General features: G+C 35.1%; 2 protein-coding genes across 2 annotated transcripts in view; one reads left to right on the forward strand and one right to left on the reverse strand.

The window, feature by feature from the left end:
* The first annotated feature begins 843 nt into the window (after positions 1 to 843).
* LOC137400781 (high mobility group protein B3-like) lies at positions 844 to 8,735 on the forward strand. The gene is made up of 5 exons (XM_068087118.1): positions 844 to 881; positions 2,117 to 2,309; positions 3,646 to 3,814; positions 5,905 to 6,008; positions 8,445 to 8,735. Exons 1-5 carry the CDS (start codon positions 844 to 846, stop codon positions 8,733 to 8,735), a joined length of 795 nt encoding a protein of 264 aa, XP_067943219.1.
* Positions 8,736 to 8,885: 150 nt separating this feature from the next.
* LOC137399629 (kinesin-like protein KIF6) overlaps positions 8,886 to 22,294 on the reverse strand; it is a 28,012-nt gene continuing 14,603 nt past the window's right edge. The window contains exons 10-20 of the mRNA XM_068085810.1: positions 21,639 to 21,829; positions 20,435 to 20,540; positions 20,133 to 20,262; positions 19,264 to 19,462; positions 18,938 to 19,032; positions 17,871 to 18,029; positions 17,100 to 17,220; positions 13,704 to 13,868; positions 12,049 to 12,210; positions 11,526 to 11,788; positions 8,886 to 9,002 (exon numbers count right to left, since the gene is read on the reverse strand). Coding sequence (XP_067941911.1) covers positions 8,980 to 9,002; positions 11,526 to 11,788; positions 12,049 to 12,210; positions 13,704 to 13,868; positions 17,100 to 17,220; positions 17,871 to 18,029; positions 18,938 to 19,032; positions 19,264 to 19,462; positions 20,133 to 20,262; positions 20,435 to 20,540; positions 21,639 to 21,829 — 1,614 coding nt within the window. The 3' untranslated portion in view covers positions 8,886 to 8,979. The remainder of the gene's footprint in view (positions 9,003 to 11,525; positions 11,789 to 12,048; positions 12,211 to 13,703; positions 13,869 to 17,099; positions 17,221 to 17,870; positions 18,030 to 18,937; positions 19,033 to 19,263; positions 19,463 to 20,132; positions 20,263 to 20,434; positions 20,541 to 21,638; positions 21,830 to 22,294) is intronic.

Consider the following 22,294-nt stretch of genomic DNA (forward strand, 5'->3'; position numbering starts at 1 on the left):
TTGTTCTTGCTGCCGAATGACTGCATCCTGAACATAAGATGGGTCATATTGCCTACATTTTTTCTTGCTTTTTCGCATTATTAATTGTTATTGGTACAAAATAAAGCACATCAAGTTTTAAATACAAGAAGTGAAAAATACATGTTTTGGTTATTATCTATCAATAAAATCGATGAAGCCGATTCAATTAAGCAAAGAAAATATTTTTTCCAAAATCAAGGGCTTACTAGTATTCGTCACTCGGAGATACAACATTTTTGGACATTTTTCTCTATTGACTATGATATTTGTCTATTGTCTTATTTGTTGGTCAGCACTAAAGATAAGACAACTACAACAACTAATTGCTATAAAAAATGCACATGCACAACAAACAATGCACACTATGGGATAACGCAGAAGATAATTATTATAGCTTCTTTTTACAAAGATACCATTAGTTTGAGCTTGATTCTCACACTTGGTGGGTTGGTTACGACAGCTGGTGAAAATACAGACCATGTCCTGTTGGTCATTTTACTAGTAACACCCATGAAAGAGCACAATATGTACAAACCAATCTAACAAACAAATGAATAATTGCCTGTAGCTCAGTACAGTTCAGCATTAATAAACTTGGGGTTTTTGAGACATTGCAGTGCACTCATTGGTTTTGGCATATTACTGGCATCAATAAAAGCAATTTTTAAATATTTAAAATGCCATTGCTTAAATACTTTTTCTAGTCAAGTATTTGGAACAACCAATTGTTATGTCAGCATTTTTCAAAAGGGTTTCGCGTATTAAAGACATCGCATTCCATTTAGCATCTCTTGCACGGAAACGGTTAACGAGAGAGCTACCATGGTGAGAGTCCACAAAGATCCAGATAAACCTAAAAGGTCAGTTGGTGCAACCAATATGAGGGTTAATGGCAAGCGGGCAGCACACTATCTATACATATAATTATACACGTATCTAATTTTTTTAATGGGTCTACTGATTTATATGTATTTGAGTGTATTTATTCACCATCTGAACTCACCATATATGAATTCACTATGTACTGTATTTCCTGCTTGGTACCTTATCTACTGTATTTCATGTACAGCACACTATCTACTATTTTGCATATATAGCACATTATTTACTGCATTTCGTGTGAAGCACACTATCTACTATTTTGCATATATAGCATTTTAGTTACTGTATTCCACATACAATGTATAGTAGTATACTATCTACTGAATTTCATGTACAGCGGATTATCCAATGTATTTCATGTACAGCACACTATCTAATGCTTTTCCTATACAGCACACTATCTGCTGTACTTCATACATGTAGCATATACACTGTAACACATTTATTGTATTATATCAGTTATAGTGTATAACTAGGTGAATGCCCGGCGTTGCACGGGTAATAAAAAAAGTTTTTGCATAAAAAATAAATTTTCAATTGGCTAATTTCTTTAACCAACGAATCTGAGTAACTTGAGCTACTCTAAGCTTTTACTATAATAACAACCATGTCTACCCCTCTGAAGCCAGCATTAGGAAAAAAGGTTGCATCTCTTATGCAATCATGATCTTCAAGTGTGCTAGCTGAAGTGTGAAGTGTGCGTATTTTAATCAATCGCCGTTAAAGAGTGGCAGGTGTAAGGATTATGTACACAATTATACCATAGTACAGTAATTAAGCTATGTAGTGTAATAAATAGCATGCCTGTCTGCAGAACTAGGGTTTTCTAAGTTTAATTACATTGCGAGTCGGTTTTTTCGTTCCTAAAACTTGGTCGCTAGAACTGGACATACGAATGGCAGACAAATCAACAACGGCAAACCAGTACTTAGATTTATGCATTCAGATTATTATTAACATTAGTATATACACATATTTATACCTCTCATAGTGTACACCCCCCTCACCCAAAGCAGTACATCGGTTATAAAAACCTTTACAAATCAATTTCACTGTTGCTCTGTTATATCATTGATACCATTAAAAGAAAATTTTGTTTCAATATATTCATTGAAAGAAAATATATTGAAAAAAATATAGCATCGCAAATAGACCAAACTTAATTTTTAATTTTATTTGGCAAAATCTAATGTCATTTGCAATCCTTGACCAGGTACATGACAGCATTCCTTTTGTACCTCGGAGACTTTCGTAAAAGGAACAACTCCAAAGGCTACACCAATGTTGAAATGACAAGGCGTGGTGCTTCAGCATGGAGGAACTTGACAAATAGAGAAAAATTTCCTTATGAGGAAAAATCACTAAAATTGAAAGAAAAATACATCAAAGACATCCATAAATACAAGGTGTGTTTAAGCAGGAGTTATCCTATCCTTGATTAACCCAAAAGCTATTACTGTTTGCAAATAATTCGCTTCTGCCAAAATTTTTGGAACAGTATTAGTACCAGTAGTAGAACTACTAGTAGTTTTAGTAGTAGTAGTAGCAGTAGTAGTAGCACTAACAGTAGTCGTAATAGTAGTCCCAGTAGTAGTACTACTAGTAGTTTTAGTAGTTGTAGTAGTCGTACTAGTAGTAGTAATGATAGCAGTAGTCATAATAGCAGTGGTAGTAGTAAATTTAATAGTATCAGCAGTGGTAGTAGTATGGTTATTAGTAACATTTATGATGGCAAGAACAATAGTAAAAGCAGTTGTAGTAGTCACAGTAGTAGTATAGATATTATTAGTTGTAATATTGTTAGTATTTGTAAAGTATTATCAGTCATTAATCACTTTTGCTTCACAAACTTACACAATTTATCTGAATATAATCTAGTGCAATAACTTTGTATTGTACACCATCGCTACATGACTCCCCTCAGCACTCTTGTGAGATATTCGAATACAATTTATCACAACTGCATTACACGCAGAAGCGTAGAGTACCTTCAGACCTTCACAAACAGAGATAAGAGTAGAGTTCTGTAAGCAATAACTTGTGTACTCTGGAAGTTCTGAGAAATAGTGTAGTGCTGCCACTGTGATATTAGTCAGCCGTTAACGTGTGAAGGTCCTCTTTTGACTCTAGTGAGAGTAATTTATATACAGTACATGAATAATACTCAATGCTGGGCTGTTACTTTATTAGTTCTGCTCATGAACTGATTGCTATACATATTGGTTGCGAAAGAGGTCGGTAGAACAGACAAATTTGTATATACCTACCGTAAAACCTCTATTTAAATGCCATGGGGCTCTATTTCTCAAACCTTCTTCTATAGTGGCTGTCAGAGGTGACGTTCAAATAAAGGCGGCACTCTATTCAAGGTTTTACGATAGCTTAAAATATAGAATTGAAGAACTTATAACTTGCTATCTCTCTCTATGCCGGCCTTTGAGTCTGGCCACATCACACTTTCTGGGAGGTCCAGTCAGACTCTTTGTTGGCTATTTTACTATAATCCAACAGAATGCTCAGATTCACCTCAGCTTAGAGCTGGTGGTGACGGCTTAGTCGCCGGCAGTCCTACCAAGGTAGCAGGTTGTATCGATCTTGATGGTTATGCAATAGCGGGTACAAGTACCTGACGCCTAAATATACACCTCTATATGCCTAAATAAAGCTACACTCGCTATGTATGCTATACACCTAAATAGAGCTACACTTGCTATGGGTAACCTTATAGCGTTGATGCTTTAGGAGAAGGTTAAACTGCTGCCAAAGCTGCCAAAAAGTGCCTGTTCAAGCAAAGAGAAAAAAGACCCAAAAAAGCCAAAGAAAGCCCTGTCAGCATACATGTTGTTTCTAAAAGATTTTCGACAGCGAAATGCTGACTGTGGCTGGGGCTTTAGCGAGATGTCAAAAAAAGGTTTGTTGCTATTTAGTTAGTAATTAGAAAAGTTCTTTTTAGCAAATAATAATATTTGACAAAGTCAAGCGTATTTCTCTATCATGTGGATGGTTACCCACAATTCACATTAACATTCCGTTCAGATAAATGACATAAACTGTAAACTAAGCTGTTACATTCTGACTGCCAGAAAGAAACCTGATGATAGAGTGTGATAAAGTTGAGTCTTGTGTCTATTCAGTTATTTTGGGAACACAATTTCCACAACCTTGGATGTTCTAAAACTACATAGCACAATGTACTTAGACAATTATATCTATTTTCTACTATTTATTTTTGGAAATCAAATCACTACTTATTTCAGACGCGAACACTAAGCAACAACTCAAATAAATATGCTTTATAAAGATATGTTGTATTTTACACAAACCTTTGTCATATTAAACAGTGATTACATAAATCTGAATTATTTGGGGACTACTTTCAACAGGTTTGTATCCATTATACCATAACAAATGTTATTCACACCTTTACTAGTTTTGTTTCATATCAAGGACTACAAAAACCGACTAATTTAATTAGTTACACTCAAATAAGTATATTATATTTGCAAATATTGGTTATGTTAGAACTTAAATAACTTAACCTTAAAACATAGAAAATAATACAGTTTTCACTTTATATTTTGATGAAATGCATTCAGAAACAAAAAACTGACCTGGAATCTATTCATTAGAACGCTTGTATTCCGTTACATTGCAGTTGTATTGAGCTATATATTTTTGCAAATTTATATTCATGTTTGGGTTAAAATTAATGTTAACTTAATTTTTTATCAAAAGATATGGCCTGAAAAATACGCAAATGATTTAGAGTATATATATGCCTGTAACAGACTTTTGTGGTAAGACGGCTGACAGGCTTTTACAAGCGATTACAACAATCAACTCTGTTAGCTCAAGAAAATTAGGTCATTATTATAATTGTAAAATAGGTCAACTACTGTAAATAGAACCTTAGAGTGACACAGAACATTTCAAGCCAGTGGCGTGAGCGCGGTATTTTTCATAGTGCCCTCCAAACTGATGGTTGGCCTACATGCCTCTAACTATGTCGCCTTACAGTGCCTCGCATTGCGCGTTCACAACTCGAGTTGTACAACTCGAGTTGCACAACTCGAGTTGTTAACACGCAACGCGACTTTTCAAAAGTAAGGTGCAATATATTGGTATTACGGTAGCATAACCGTAGATCTGGTTATATTAACAATGGTACATCAAAAGGCACCCGTTAGCTAATAGAAATTACACTATGTATGTACTGTAAAACTAGAGCTAATAGCGAATTATACTGCGCCGAGTTTGCAACTCGAGTTGTACAACTCGAGTTGCACAACTCGAGCTGTACAACTCGAGTTATATTTACCAACTCGAGTTTGTAAAAATTACTCGAGTTGTACAACTCGAGTTACACAACTCGAGTTCATCAAAAATCCAGACCGAGTTTTTTTAACAGCAACTCGAGTTCAACAACTCGGTTGAGAACATCTCATCATTTCATTTTCTCTAGCTATATTTTCTATATATGGAATTTATTTTGGTGCATCATTAAACGCCGTTGAAATAATTTCTATGTTCATTTTCGGTGTTCAATCACTTTTTTGTCAGGTTCTAGAGAGATAACTCTTTTTCATTTGAAAAAGAAGTGGCCTACCTCCCACATAGATTGTTTTTACTTTGCTTTTACATTCTACAATTGTTTTTGTCTTGTTATATTTATAGAAATAAATATGCGCAAATATCGCCAATATATATATAATTTAAATGTGTCTATATATTTAAACTATTATTATTAAATTTCTGTAAATGTTCTGTAAATGAGACACCCCAATTACTCACTTTGCTTTTTTACAAACCCGGGTTAGTTTTGCGTATAACACGACTCGAGTTAATCATAAGCCCAGGCCGAGTTGTACAATTCGGCAACTCGAGTTGTGAACGCGCAACGCGAGGCACTGTAAGACGCCATATCTAACCAAAACCAGCTCTTCAGAATTTACAGTAAAACTTATTTTCTGCCAGCTAATGTTATTACTGGGTTACTTGCAGGGGCAACCGCTTGGAATTTGCTCACAGTTACTGAGAAGGGGCCATATGAACAGGCAGCGAGAAAAGCTGCCGAGAAATATCAAACTGTCATCGAAGAATATAAGGTAAAATGTCTAACTTTCTCTCAGCTTTCTAGGATTTTATCAGTGCTATCCCTAAGCTGACATGACAAGGTACCTGGGTCAATGCAAGCACAGCGTTTTGTATCTAATATGAAATAAGTATGTTACATAGTTATCGATCATTTATTGATCTATAATGTGATAAACAATAAACAGACGGCCATAGAATTTTGACTAACCTCCATAAATATTACGTAGTAGTTGCTAACCAATTCTTTGAAGTTACATCTAGTATATATAAAAACTAGTTGAATCTCTGCGTTGCACGGGTTGCATAAACATTACCTTTATTACCTTTACACTACATTACCTTTCACTGTTTATAAGTTGTTTTTATTACTCGTGCAATGCCAGGCATTCATCTTGTGAGGCCAGCTAATCATCATTATGTGGAATGCAACGTTGTGTGTTTTAACCAATGTAATGAATATCTTCATCATAATTAATAGCTCTGCTCTGTTGACTGTGTAGTCTAATGGGTAAGCTTGACACCTCTAAATTTAGAGGTTTTGAAATCAAATCTTTTTCGAAGAGGATTTTTGTTAGTTTAAATTTATTGGTATAACTGGACAGATGGACAGACACTCACATTTACATTTATAGATAGAAGCTCAGAGTCTCCTCTATTCAAGTACGTTATTAAAACAGTCTAAAAGAAATGTTAGTTTTCTGGACCGGTGTACTGTAAATGTGTCATAAAATTTTCAGTGTAAAGGCTTCCTAAACCAACCACAATGGCCCTTTTCAGGGCCATCAACTTCTGCAGCGTTTGTTCACAGCTAACTGTAGCAAATTTAATAAATCATAACTACATGTATAATAAACTTAACACATTACTTACTAAAAAATTGCTAGTTTTCAGTTTTTGTACTAGCAAGCAGCACACGCCTGCATTTTGAGCGGTAAACTACTTCAAATGAGTTTTTAATAACATATTTGAATAGATATAAATAAAATAGACATAATAGAATAGTAATATAATAGACATATAATAGAATAGATATATAATAGAATAGACATGTAATAGAGTAGACATATAATTGAGTAAACATATAATAGAATAGACATATAATAGAATAGACATCAAATAGAATAGAAATAAAATAGAATGGACATAGAATAGATATAGACATAGAATATATAGACATATAATAGAATGGACATATAATAGATATATAGATATAATAGGCATATAATAAGTACAACATTAAAGCATTGCTTAGAAACTACTACAACATATTTACGAAAACGTCAAAATTCTAGAGCTGTCCGTTTGTTTGTAACACCACTAAGCTAGAGGCCATATGAGTCTGTCAAACGTGAATTTACTAAAGTGCTCTTTTTATAAACATCGTCAATCCTTTTAGTTTGATAAAGCTTTTGTTAAATTACCACCTTTTTAAAACTATGAACAACTCCCTTTGGCTGTTCCTAACCACTTAAAGCTTTTAAAGGTCACAACTTGCAGATTTTTGCAATTGTGTGAACCTATATAAAGATTTGTCTGAAAGTAAATCGTTTGCCGTTTTGATAAAGACATCCCTTAAGTTGACATTCTTACCTGTGATTTTATGCCAAAGTAATTCAGTTCAATAAAACCTCAAATGTCTACCAATTCACAGTACAAGTACATAATGAAAGGGTCGCGGGTTATCTCCCCTGAGGACTACACCTTGACTATATCTGATTTGAGGGTTTCTCTGAGAACATTTTAAACAAATTAAAACAGTAAGAGGTCATTCATAAATGGGTTCACTCTTTCCAATGTGGGCAAGGTAGATGAATCAAACATATCAACCTTATTAACCCATAGGTGATGACAACTCACACGTGTTGACGCATAGGTAATGACAACTCACATGTGTTGACTCATAGGTGATGAAAACTCACATGTGTTGACTCATAGGTGAAGATCACTCATATTTGTTGACTCATAGCTGATGACAACTCACATGTATTGAACCATAGGTGACGACAACTCACACGTGTTGACGCATAGGTGATGATAACTCACATGTGTTGACTCATAGATGATGATAACTCACATGTGTTGACTAATAGGTGATGATAACTCACACATGTTGACTCATGATAGGTGATGACAACTCACATGTGTTGACTCATGATAGGTGATGACAACTCACATGTGTTGAACCATAGGTGATGACAACTCACATGTGTTGACTCATAGGCGATGATAACTCACACGTGTTGACTCATAGGTAATGATAACTCACATGTGTTGACTCGTAGGTGAAGATAACTCACATGTGTTGACTCATAGGTGATGACAACTCACATGTATTGACTCCTAGGTGAAGATAACTCACACGTGTTGACTCATAGGTGATGATAACTCCCATGTGTTGACTCATAGGTGATGATAAGCATATTGATGATCTGCTTCAAACTTTTCAGAAGAAGAAGCTAAAGGAGCTGACAAAGCAAAAGAAAGAGCTGGAGAAACAGAAAGAGCTGGCTAAGGAATGGAAAGAATTTTCGAAGCAGAAGGAGCTCGCTAAACAGTGGAAAGGACGACTAAAGAAACAGGCAATAAAACAAAAGGCTAGAGAAAAACAAGCTAAACTGGCAGCAAAAACTCAAAAGATTTCGCTTGATAAAATATCCAAACGAAGAACACAAAAAAACAAATTGAAACGTGAAACATCGAGAAAGACATCGGCGAAGAATAAGAGAAAGAGACTATAACAAGTATTTTACGAGTAAACTTTGTATTATATTGTCCTGTCTGATGTGAGTCATGTGAAAAGTGATTGTATTGAGTACATTATTTCCTAAATAAAACAACTGAAGTACTAACAGTAGCAAAAGCAATAAAAACTGTCTGGACGGAGTAACAAATATTGCTGATAATGTGAAAGCATAGAGATTATCCATGTCAGCAGCTGGTCTCGTCGGTCGCATCCGAAATAGCAAGAAGCTATGCTGTAAGTCATCGTGGTTGGCGGGATTGAGCTACAAAAAACAATCAGTGTCATTAAAGATGAACTTGCAAAAAATTTTAGTAAATTTTATCAGACAGTATCGGTATTTTTTACTATTTGTGATAGTTTATGTTGTTTGATGTTTGATCTGATGGCCAGGATGTTTCAAATTTAAAATTGATAAAACTCGATCATGGTCAAAATGCTCAGACCAAAAGAAAGCGATGTCTATACTTGTAAAAATGAGAAGAATAGAGACACTTAGTGCTGCAGCTTGAATGCAATAGCCGATACCAATTATAGCAATGATAGCAACTGATCAAGTCATTTTGTTACTATTTTCCTTCTGAGTGTTTTAATGGGGATGAAGTTTTGTCGATTTTAATCATGAAACATCCTGGAAGTTAGATCACTTCAAACACCAAAAACGATCTCACATGTTTTGAAACTTGATATTTTCTGATAAAATCTACTAAAAATTTAGGTATACTCATTTTTTTAATCCGAACGTGAAAATCAAACAAAATAATATGATGACACAGATCATTTGGAATTCAAACTTGTGCACAGCCAGCAATTGCTCAAACTCGTGTACAGCCAGCAATTGCTCAAACTTGTGCACAGCCAGCAATTGCTCAAAACTCGTACACAGCCAGCAATTGGTCAAATGTTGTCCAGTTTTACATAGAACGTTTGATGTGGTAAGATTACAAGTGTCTCTGTGTACTCGAGAAAACTAACCAAGTTAGAAACAATATAAGCATTGCAAGACAACATAACAAGCATTTTAAAATTGCTTAATATGAGTATTATCTGTATGTGTATATGAGTATTATCTGTATGTGTATATGACTATTATCTGTATGTGTATATGACTATTATCTGTATGTGTATATGAGTATTATCTGTATATGAGTATTATCTGTATGTGTATATGAGTATTATCTGTATGTGTATATGAGTATTATCTGTATGTATATATGAGTATTATCTGTATGTATATATGAGTATTATCTGAATATGTATATGAGTATTATCTGAATGTGTACTTGAGTTATATCTGAATGTGTATATGAGTATTATCTGTATGTGTATATGAGTATTATCTGTATGTGTATATGAGTATTATCTTTATGTGTATATGAGTATTATCTGTATGTGAGTATTATCTGTATGCATATATGAGTATTATCTATTATCATATATACACTGTCTAATCCTTATAGATATTATCTGTATATGAACCCTGTCTGATCCTGACAGTTACAATCTGTATATAAACCCTGTCTGATCCTGATTGTTATTATCTGTACATAAACACTCTAAATCCTGATAGTTATTATCTGGATATAAACACTGTCTGATCCTGATAATTATTATCCGTATATGAGCACTGTCTAATCCTGATAGTTAGTATCTGTATATGAACACTGTCTAATCCTGATAGTTATTATCTGTATATGAACACTGTCTAAACCTGATAGTTATTATCTGTATATGAACACTGTCTAATCCTGATAGTTATTATCTGTATATGAGCACTGTCTAACTCTGATAGTTATTATCTGTATATGAACACTGTCTGATCCTTACAGATATTATCTGCATATGAATACTGTCTAATCCTGATAGTTATTATCTGTATATGAACACTGTCTAAACCTGATAGTTATTATCTGTATATGAACACTGTCTAATCCTGATAGTTATTATCTGTATATGAGCACTGTCTAACTCTGATAGTTATCATCTGTATATGAACACTGTCTGATCCTTACAGATATTATCTGCATATGAATACTGTCTAATCCTGATAGTTATTATCTGTATATGAACACTGTCTAAACCTGATAGTTATTATCTGTATATGAACACTGTCTGATCCTTACAGATATTATCTGTATATGAATACTGTCTAATCCTGATAGTTATTATCTGTATATGAACACTGTCTAATCCTGATAGTTATTATCTGTATATGAACACTGTCTAATCCTGATAGTGACTATCTGTATACAGTGATGTAGTGCTACCCTAACTCTCCCTAACTAAGTTATGCTAAGAAAATTTGTGCGTTTTTTAAGTATAACTATAATAGTTAGGGTTAAAAAATTTTAGACTGCCAATTCTCAAGGTATATTATAGCTCTATTTCGGTATGATTTTCTCAACTTATTTATTACATGTACTACAGATGTGCTCATTTCTCATATAATATACATGATTTTAAAGCCCTGTAGCCTTTGGCCGCCGCGGCTTTGCCCCAGACCCTACTGGGAGGCTTACAGCGCCCCCCCCCCAGGCCCCCAGCTGTTCCAATCGCCACTACATGGTGATGGAGTCGCGTTGCGACTCTTTGTCATCTACATCCATTTATCTCAACTTTAGAGTTATGGTTAAAAAAAGGTTAGCACTACATCACTGGCTGTATATGAGCACTGTCGAATCTTAATAATTATTGTTTGTACATTCCGTACAGCATATGATGAAGCCTCCGTTCCTTACCAACAGTCAATTATGCTAATTACATAATATATCACATGCACCAAACTCACCTAACTGTATAGCATTTTGGCGTGCTTTAAGAAATGCCATAACATCCGCATCTGCTTCAGCATCTCCTGTGAGTGGTATACTTGTGGCAGGTGCTTGTCTTGACTGGTTTTGCGACGACTGTGACTGGTGGGAAAATGAAGGTGTTTGCCCGGTCTTATCTTGTAATGATTGACTATGATTGACAGGGGCCGGCGACAGGTGATGCAGGTGGGAGTCTAGAGATGTTGAGGACATGGAGTTGACACTCACACTATCACTGGCGCTAAAAAGATAGACTGAATACTAGCATTAGTTAGAAAACATAGTATGTGTTTCATAATACTAGCATTTTTTAGCAAATACAGTTGCGCCCCCCGCAAAACTTGCCACTTAAACCTTTGGTTAAGAACAGAACACAGCTATCTGTCATGCAGAACACAGCTATCTGTCACTAGTACCCAAATTGCCCTTCCCACTAAGGCTGCAAGCGAGACATCAAATCTAGCTCCACCAACAAACAATAGTTTACTAGCAAGACATTACCTTTGTTTCATGTGAGCTGCAGGACCAACATGTCTGATGAATGTACCGCTAGACTTTGCATCCGCTGCGTGTAGATCTAATGGTGGGACATGTGACACCCTCTCTAAAGAATGCTTTGTTGTTGTTGAGCCACCCGAAGGAGGTGGAGTATGCCAAGCAGCCCTGAAAGATATAAACAGCATGAGAGTGTATTTCATGTCAGCAGAAATAGGCTTTATAACCAGCTCACTATTATTGATAATTCTGGTAATAACTAGAAGTTGTCTACCCATTGAAACATCGTACGTAATAAACGAGGTGGTGTGAGATAAGCAGTATTCAGGTAAAATACAAATAATATCTATCATTGTAAAATTGCTGTCAGAAACTATTAAAATAAAACTCAAGAACATTACGTCACATGGTTGTGTGTTTATTAAACTTCTTCAAATACTGTTGGCTACTTCGACATATGAAATAATCTAATATACAGATATATACCATTTACACTAGTATATACATACATGTATTACATACATATACTAGTATATACATACATGTATTACATACATATACTAGTATATACATACATGTATTACATACATATACTAGTATATACATACATGTATTACATACATATACTAGTATATACATACATGTATTACATACATATACTAGTATATACATACATGTATTACATACATATACTACTTGAATGCCCGGCGTTGTCCGAGTAATCAAAGTATTTGCACAAATTTTTTTTATTTAACATATAACAACAGTTACCATTCTAACATATGACAACAGTTACCATTCTAACATATAACAACAGTTACCATTCTAACATATAACAACAGTTACCATTCTAACATATAACAACAGTTACCATTCTAACATATAACAACAGTTACCATTCTAACATATAACAGCAGTTACCATTCTAACATATAACAACAGTTACCATTCTAACATATAACAACAGTTACCATTCTAACATATAACAACAGTTACCATTCTAACTTTCAAACTTTATGTTATGAGAAAAGGGTTTTGTGCAGTTTATATAAATTACGAGAAAAATTAAAACTGTAGTTTTTCAAACTTTGTCCAAAAACTGTCACTTTCCAACTTTATATCATAAAACAAATGTTTTGTGCAGGTCATATAAATTAAGAAACAAAATAAAACAACTATGAAAGGGTTTAAATGTAAATGTGAAATAATTAGCGAGTAATAGCTAAAGATGATTTGGTACAATTAATACGAACTGAAAAAAAAAGTTGAATTAATAATAATAATTTGTGCATAGAAGCGTGTGTATATATATATACCGATATATATATATGATATATATATATATGATATATATATATATATTCCAATGTAGTGTGTCAAAGCTGCCAGATAGTGCTCAATGAGTGGTCAGAACAGACATGAAACAAATAGTAATGAAGTTGTTTTTTATTTAAGGTTTTACATGAATAAATTTTATATATATATATATATATATATATATATGAGCAACTCTTATGGTATCTGTGGGTAGACAGCAGAGCATTACTTGATCAGTATATATATATACTGATCAAGTAATGCTCTGCTGTCTACCCACAGATACCATAAGAGTTGCTCGTCTACTATCGTTGCTCTACATTAAAAACCCATAGACTACTTACTTGACCTGAGAAGACAATTGCTGCTGTGTTTCAGTCTGACTCATTTGCTCCGCCCACCAGAACTCAAACTCCTTCATCAACTTAACTTTGCTTCTCTCTAGGTAATGCTGCAGGTGCTCTATCTCTGTTTTCAGCTCACGCAAAGCAGCGAATTTGCTCTTGTAGCTGTTGAAGGATCAAAACTAGATTCATTGTTTTACAAGTCATTGAAACTTGTGGATACAGAGAATAGCAGAAAACTCATGTTTTTTACCAATAGTGTTGTTTTTTCCGATATTTCTAATTTCAATATTCCCATGCAAAGCTAACTATGCTTAGATTATGCGACTTCAAAAAGAAATGTGTGTCAAGTTGTAACAGGTGTCTGAAAGGAGTGCAAAGGACAGCAAAAGTGTGGCAAATGGTAACATGTACGACTGTTAGGAGTGAAATGAAGGGCAAAGATATGACAAGTTATAAAAGGTACCGCCATAATGGAAAAAAGGCAAAAGTGTGGCAAGTTGTAACAGGTTGTAAGGAGTGGAAGGAAGGCGAACACTTTCAGACTGATTTAAGCGGCAGCTGAAATTTAGGATTATTGGTTTGAGAATGTAAAAGGATTTTGTTGAAATATTACATAATATTCACATATTACGTATGCTACTGTATAAATAAACTACACACTACACATTAGGGCTGGGCCGGTATGGAGTTATCCGCTCATAACGAACTGAAGGATTTTCGGTATCCTGGAAAACTCACCATTTTCGGCATTGCTACTTTATCCGTTGGCGGTTCTGCATTTCAGTACTTTCGTTTTTTACCTTCAGTAAAAGGCCTTTTCAGCAGTCTATTAACTGCTAAAGTTATAAAGATTCTGTACCGAAGAAGATTCGATGTCAGACCCTGTCGTTCACCAGTCCAACGCCTTACCGCTAGACTAACAGAGATTGTGTTGCTGCATTGCCAATATAAGTCATTATATCAGAGCAAATACCCAACGGCTTTGCTTTTGCTTTGCACAAGGTTACGAGAAGCTGTTCGCTCACATTATAAAACGTAGTGGCTAATAGAGCACTAATAGCGCAGGTTAATAGCGAGCAACTCTCACTACTGTCTAATGTTTATATATATATACTGTAATGTTATATGTTAAATACAAATCAATTTTCTGTCCAAAGACTTTTCTATTACCCGGGCAACGCCGGGTAGTACAGCTAGTCACACAATAATTCATCAATTACATTGGTGCGTAAACATTGAGTAGCGCGATTCGTTCACTGCACTGTATTGGAATAAATATGTCAATGTAGCTATACTGGTATAACTTATTACTTCGCTCCTCAGACCTTAATTCAACGCGCCATTGTGATTTACTAATCTCATTTCTCAACCCAAGTTTTGTTTAATATTTTGCTATGCCACCATCTCACCAACAGAAGCAAAGGTGTTTCTTTGAGACAGGAAAACCTTATACCGACCTTCAATACCGACAATACCGACCATCTCATACCGGAATAGGGTACTAAAACCCGCAAAAACCGAGGATACCGATGATATGATACTGATCAAAAGCCAGATGGATATCCTCTCCGACACTCAACTCCATACCGACCCAGCCCTACTACACATGCTCTGTTACATAAACGACACTTAGAATATATGTAGAGGTTAGAATCCAGCTTTTGAATGACTACAATAGTATTGTCTGCTGCTCAACTGCCATTCGATTGGTTGAATGTACTGAATCATCATCGGTACCTCCAATTACCTTTGAGTTTCATATACTGATGACATGTAAAATTCTGCTTAATGCCATGATTCAGGTTTCATAGACAAATGTGTGATGCTGGACAAATATATGGATCACTGTCATCGCAGAAGATACCTTTTTACAAATTTTATTTGTCTGTAACCAATCATTTGCCTACAAGGGTACATTATCATTAACATATGTACACGTACATTTCCAGCTGTGTACCATTAAATGCCTATACATACATGTAAGTTTACATTGCTGGTAACATATGTACAGTGCACCTCCAGGTTATGACGTCCCTGTTATACGGTTTTTTCGTCTTATGATGAGGAACACGACATTTTTTTCTTCCCCTCCATATGCCATTTTTTTCGCAATACGACATCAATAAAATGTCTCTTAAAACTCAAAATTAGTGGTCCATGTGCGGAATATGTCCGAATAACGAAGATGCTGATATGATATTCAACGAAATCTCTCCCACAACGCCTGAAAGAGACACGATGCTCGTTTTCTCTCAGTTCAGCATTATTCGTTATTAGTTATAGTGGAAACGACACCGGAAACGGGTAATAAACATTAAAACAGTGACAATATTAATGTTTAGTAAAATACGTACTAAAACTTAGCTTTAAATGTGTGTTTAGTAAGCTAAATTCATTTAAGTTAAACTCAAAGTTTATGTTATACTTCTGTCTCGAAGGTAGGAGCTGCATACGGTACATACTGTACATAATAATGTAACAAATTATTGCAGATCAGAACTACTAAATACACTAAAATTACTGTAATTAACTATAGTTACTAAAGTTAACATGTTATTTTGTTACTAATTTTTAATATGTACGTATATAAAATGTTGATGTTTTTTACCGAGGGATGCTTGCATTAGATAATTACTATGGGTTTCTAAACCCCTTTATGCAACATTTTTGCCTTACGATACCAACACTGCAACGAATTAATGTCATATGGTGGGTCCATTGTACATGTACAGTTACACACTCAATGCTGTGTTTAATATCGGGGGTAATAGAGAATAAGACCAAAGAAGCATGAAGACCTCTTAAGGATATCAAAAGATTCACGCCAGCAATGTTCATGCCTTGTTCTTAGCAATTTAATTCAGAAGATGTCCGAGAGAGAATTCTTGGATCAAGAAAAGACTTCAATAGCTGATCATCTAATGTGCCCCATGACTGACACACTAACTATTCACATCACATTTAAGAACTTGTATCAACATGACGTTTTACGTTATATGGAGTTTATTATGTAGTATGAAGCAAAAACTTTACATGAATTCTTTATGTTAAGTGGAATGTATGTTATGGGAGCATTTACTGTACTTACTGTATTTACTGTATTTACTGTACTTACTGTACTTACTGTACTGCCTTCGACTCGAGGTTAAAAGTAGTAACAGGACTAAATGATTAATGTAACCTCATTACACATACAGTGTTGACTACAACAAAACATCTGCAAAGTTTTAACCTTTCAAAAATTACACAGGAAAATTGATGGTTTGCGAATCGCTTTGATACGGCTCTAATATTCAGAGTCGCTGTCCACTTGAAGCGATCAAATGCGAAACCATCCAAGATAATGCCATCACCATAGTGAACCCTACTGTAATATCACACTCCAAGCCTCACCTGCGCTTGGCATCTTCCAGGGCATCCTTGAAGTCAGACTCAGTGTCATCTATATTAGAAGTTGTGTCCCCCCTCATTGCCTTTTGCATACGGTAATGTTCCAGCTCACTCTTAGCTTTGTCTACATGTACGACGATTCAATAAGAACATTGATAGTGATAATAAGTGATTATTGAACAAAGTTTGGCAACAATTACACAAATAAATTAATTGATAAAATAAATTTAAATCTATAATGAAACACTTTAATAAGTATTTCAAGTCTGTTGGTGAATGTATTCAGTCACAGACAAATTTTATATGAAAATACAAAGTGAATGTTAGCCCAGATGTATACCAGGTACATTACAACTAAAAGTTTGTAAAAACTGCTTCATTTCAATCAATTTCACAATAACCTCATTCAAGTCTCAGAAAGCCAATAAGAAATAATTGAAAATTCAGATTCAGTAAAAGCAAGAAACTCTTAATACATGATGGTAACAGTTTTACAAAATACAATTTTATTTGTGCATACGCAATACATTACAACAAAGGTTTTACATTTATGCGGCAAGGAACACCTTCATAACCATTACTGTGAACACGTTTGAGGACCAGAGGCTAGTAACAGGTTATGTAATCTCCACAAGTGTTGATGGTCCTATTATATTATATTTAATACTTAATATAATCTGTACAGGTGTTGATTACATTAAATATATTATATACATATTATATATATTACATTAAATTATATTATGTTCAAATGTTATGTAATGAAGCACTTACTGACGACAGTTCTGTCTCTGTTGACAAGTGCACCGAGCTGCTTGGCCTCAGTATATTTTTGTCTAAGGTGGGACTTACTCTTTTCTATAGATGCATTCTCATGGTAATCTCTCTTGAATACCTCGAAGGCCTCCTGGCGCCCCACCGACATATTTCCCACTGCAACAGCGGTAAACATGGAGAGGCAATCACTAATGAGAATATACATAAGATTCCAATTCAGAGAGCCGAGTGATAAGGTCTATAAACCATGTAACTCAGTTTCATCTGCCATCATTTTCTACCATCCCAGCCCAAATTTACTGCCCCATATAACTAAAAAAAAGATAAACAGCAACATTAGATCAAGTAAAAAACGCTGTGTTGAAAAATCTTTTACTGATAAAAATTATTCTGAATACCGTTTCTGCTCAACAGAGTAATACTGGCTCTCACATATAATGCAGCATTTTAAGATAAACGTACACAAATTTTAATAGATTTGATCTTTAAGTATCCGTATGTTTCTATCATTTGAGATTGTTTTTGGTGTTTGAGGTGATCTGACTGCCAGGATGTTTCCAGAATAGAAAAGACAAAACTTGATCACGCTTAAAACACTCAGAAAAAATACATGGGAGATGATGTCACTAGTTGCGATCCTTGCTATAGTTGATATCGGCTATTCCGTTCAAGTCGTAACGTTATGCACTTCTATTCTATTGCAACTATAGATGTCATAATCGCACATTCGCATAATCGGAGAGTTTTAACCACGATCAAGTTTTGGCGATTTTAATCTAGAAAAATCCTAGCAGTCAGATCAGTTCAAACATCAAAACAATCGCAAATGATAAGAAAAATACTGCTACCTCCTGATAAAATCTACTAAAGTTTTATTGTAAGTCCATCTTTAACAAGGTTGAAACTCGACTCTGATCCCTTGAGGTCTCGTAACATGATACAAAGTGTCAAACCAAACTAGATTCAACGAAAATAAAAAATAACCAATGAAAAATAAAAATAAATAACTACGATGTTGCTTGAGATTTCATAAATAACTCAAATCCAGACATTCACAGACTTACAAATTTGTTTAGAGCTGATAGTATGATGCTTTGCCTTTCTAGCACTTTGCTGTCTATGGTTTACCTGTGAGCCATCTGCGATTCGGCTTTCGGGACTACAAACAGCAGAAAGCTTGCGCTTGCCGAATTCTAAATTCATTTTTATTGAAATTGACATGAAATATTGTACGCAATGTGTATGCAATGCCTATAAAAATGTGTAAATTTTAAGGAAGTCCAGCCCACCATAGAAAGCATATTGTGATGTAGTTTTTCATTTTGTATCGATGTTTAACATCAGAGAATATTTAGTACTAGCAATTAGCCTGCCGTATTATTCCACTTACCTCGGTGGATGATGATGATCTAAAGACGAGCCCGCTACAGAGGAAGCTGACTGATACCCTTTACTACGACCTTGAGAATTCAGTCTATGTCTAGGATCAGGTGTCTGATCAGCGTTTAAACTATGACCAGAACTCACTTTAGTAGCATGTGCTCCAGCCACCCGCTTCTTTTCTTTTTTCAGCATATTAACTAGAATATCTACATAAAAGATTCAAAGGATTTAAAACTGTATTTTTCTTCTAGAATAGAAGCGAAACACCAGAATAGTTTAGAGAGTGAAGCCCTAAGGAGTATAGCCAAAGTTTTCCGTATTTCAGTAAAACCGGATGCCAATTACAAAGTTTGTGACTATTTACACAGTTTTTAGCTTCTGACAAAATGTTCAACTCTATGACTGCAAGTAACTTTATGACTGTAAGTTAGTAATTAGTTGTGGAATGGAGTAACTATATGGCTGTGACTTAGTAATTAACTGCAGTAGAGAGTACCTCTACGGCTACAAAGTAGTAATTACATTATGTTACAGAAGGGAGTAACTCTATGGCCGCAGTTAGTAATTAGCTGCAATAGAGAGCAACTCCATGGATACGAGCTAGTAATTACATGTAGTTGCAAAAGGGAGTAACTCTATGGCTGGGAGTTAATAAGCAGTTGCCTTAGTAGTAACTCTATGACTACAAGTTACTAACTAATAAAATAAACAGGGATCCAATTCATAGTCTAGAAAAGGTTTAGGGTATGTGACAAGAGCTGCTTAAAAAAATCTAGAATCTGTGACTGTGACTGTGGAACTTCAGACTAAAGTCTTTGTCATCAAGACTATAGGGCTAGTGAAAGATAAGCAATCATTGACTATAAGAATGTTTACTAATTTCATTATCTCTCTGAAGTAACAAATCTTGTAGTTTCTTCAGTTCCATTTTATCATAGTGTGAAAGCTCTGTCTCTGGTTGGGCTGCTGGTGGTGGGGGCGGCGTCGGAGAGCTCTGTACCATAACCTACAACAAATGCTACCATTGCCGATAACATAATATATGGCTGATAACAATTTTTCAACTCTTTAGATAAAACTATATTGATACGCTGCAGTCTACACTAGCAACCATGTTGTAGCGTGTTGTCCAAGGCACTGTCTACAAGTGCTGTCCAAGGTGCACACATGCGCAATACCTTTAATAACTTGTAGCACCTCTGTATCTTTCTCATATCAGCGCCGATATTCAGTATTGCTTCTGGGTCATTATCCTCTAAATACGCATTGACAGCAGCAGAACATCTAAAAAATGGAAACACTCATTTAATTACAGACTAGTCGCAACTTTTACATATTTAGATGACAAATGATATAAATATTTTACGATTGTACCATTTAAGCAAAATTGCTTTGGTAGTCGGAAACTTGGTAAACATTTTTATTTTAAGTTTTTCCTCATTAACCCATTAAAGTAACGTCCATATTGTTCTATTGCGCAATCTATCGAAGACCAAGTATGGCGTCTGTTTAGCTTACTGCAAGCAGAGGCTGTGAGTGTTTTAAAGAGCATTGTTGTACAAACAATGGTTCTGCGATCTTGGCTGGAAATTTTCGATCCCAGTGGCAAGGTAACCTTAACGACTAGAGACATGCTCAGTTGCAGAGTACAATTTAAGGTTGGATATCATTCATGTCAACACCAGTAGCCTTTTTTTGAGAACTGAACCTCAACCTGTTGTTGGCAGGTCAGGAGTTCTAGACGACTCAGCCATGGCTGCTCTATTGAAAATTGCGAATATAAACAAGAAAATGCTGTGGCTTTCAATTTACAAGTGTTGGGTAGTTCATCACAAATTTTTTGATTGTTCCAACTGGAATTTCCAAAACAATGATGGTTGGAAGTCAGCCAAGAACAGTGTGAATGCAGTTGTCTTCTCTTTCATTCTATGCTGACGAAGAGCAGACAACTCATTCTGTTGTATTTTATTGTAGTTGAATTTATGTAACCTGTAATTGTAAAAACATTGTAATTATCATTTGGTTTGAAAGTCCAGTGATCAAACTATGAAATTCCTTAACACTTCGATGAAAAACTTATATCAATGTGGAAATTCGTTCATATTTCAGTGTCACAAATGCAGAGACACACCCTTCTGTGGTTAGCTATAGTTATATAGTTATATAATATGCACATGAGTCAGCTATCGTTCTATTGTTTTAGAGCCTTTATTAGATTAGCAAAATAACATTTTTTTAAATGATTGCACTTTTCTATTCAGTTTATAGAACCAAATTTCAAAAATATTTAGTGAGAGCTGGGCTACCCCCGACATAGCAAGCTCCACATTTAGCGTCAGATAGGCCTACGCAGCGAAATGTGAGTGACTATTAACAAATTACCTCTCGACTTCTTCATCTGTAAGGTCATCAGTGCGATGCTCCCCTGTTGCCATAGCGAGCTCCTCTTTGAGCAGAGCCACTTCTTTCTTGAGTCGTTCCACCATCAGCCTTGGATCCATCTCTTCATTAAGTAACGCATCATTTTTGATGAGGGCGACTCGCTGCGCAAACCTGCACGTTGATATCGACTCCTGCAAGAGAGCAAGCACACAGATGTCAGTAAGACTGGGTTCTTTGTCTATCAATCGCATGACAGATCACGTATTCCAACTCACCACACTTCCACCAATCACATTACAAAACCTTTTAACATATTGCCTCATCCCAAACTTGCTCGTTTCTGCATTTGCATTACAATTTTACAAATCATGCGTAAATTATGCCCAGAATGTTTGTATTCATCCTTCCTCATATATGACAAACATCGTTTTCTATTCCGTGACACCAACATACTACACTTACCATCATATGTTTCAGTTTATGAACTTTCTGTTACTATAGCCTACAATTCACTATACCAACTCATCCTCAATACTATTAGATTACGAACTTGTTGGTAATCTAATAGTATTGAGGAGTTGGAATTGTGAACTGCTTAACACACTCAATGATTCCTGATTTGTGTTTCTCATTTATGCTTTGGTATGTAATATAAA

This window comes from Watersipora subatra, chromosome 7 (genome assembly GCF_963576615.1).
Source record: "Watersipora subatra chromosome 7, tzWatSuba1.1, whole genome shotgun sequence".
NCBI classification, from domain to species: Eukaryota; Metazoa; Bryozoa; class Gymnolaemata; order Cheilostomatida; family Watersiporidae; genus Watersipora; species Watersipora subatra.

Coding starts and splice junctions, on each gene's coding strand:
- LOC137400781 (XM_068087118.1), top strand. CDS start 844: ATGGTGAGAGTCCACAAAGATCCAGATAAACCTAAAAG. Junction 882..2,116: donor GATCCAGATAAACCTAAAAG/GTCAGTTGGTGC, acceptor ATCCTTGACCAG/GTACATGACAGCATTCCTTT. Junction 6,009..8,444: donor CTGTCATCGAAGAATATAAG/GTAAAATGTCTA, acceptor CAAACTTTTCAG/AAGAAGAAGCTAAAGGAGCT.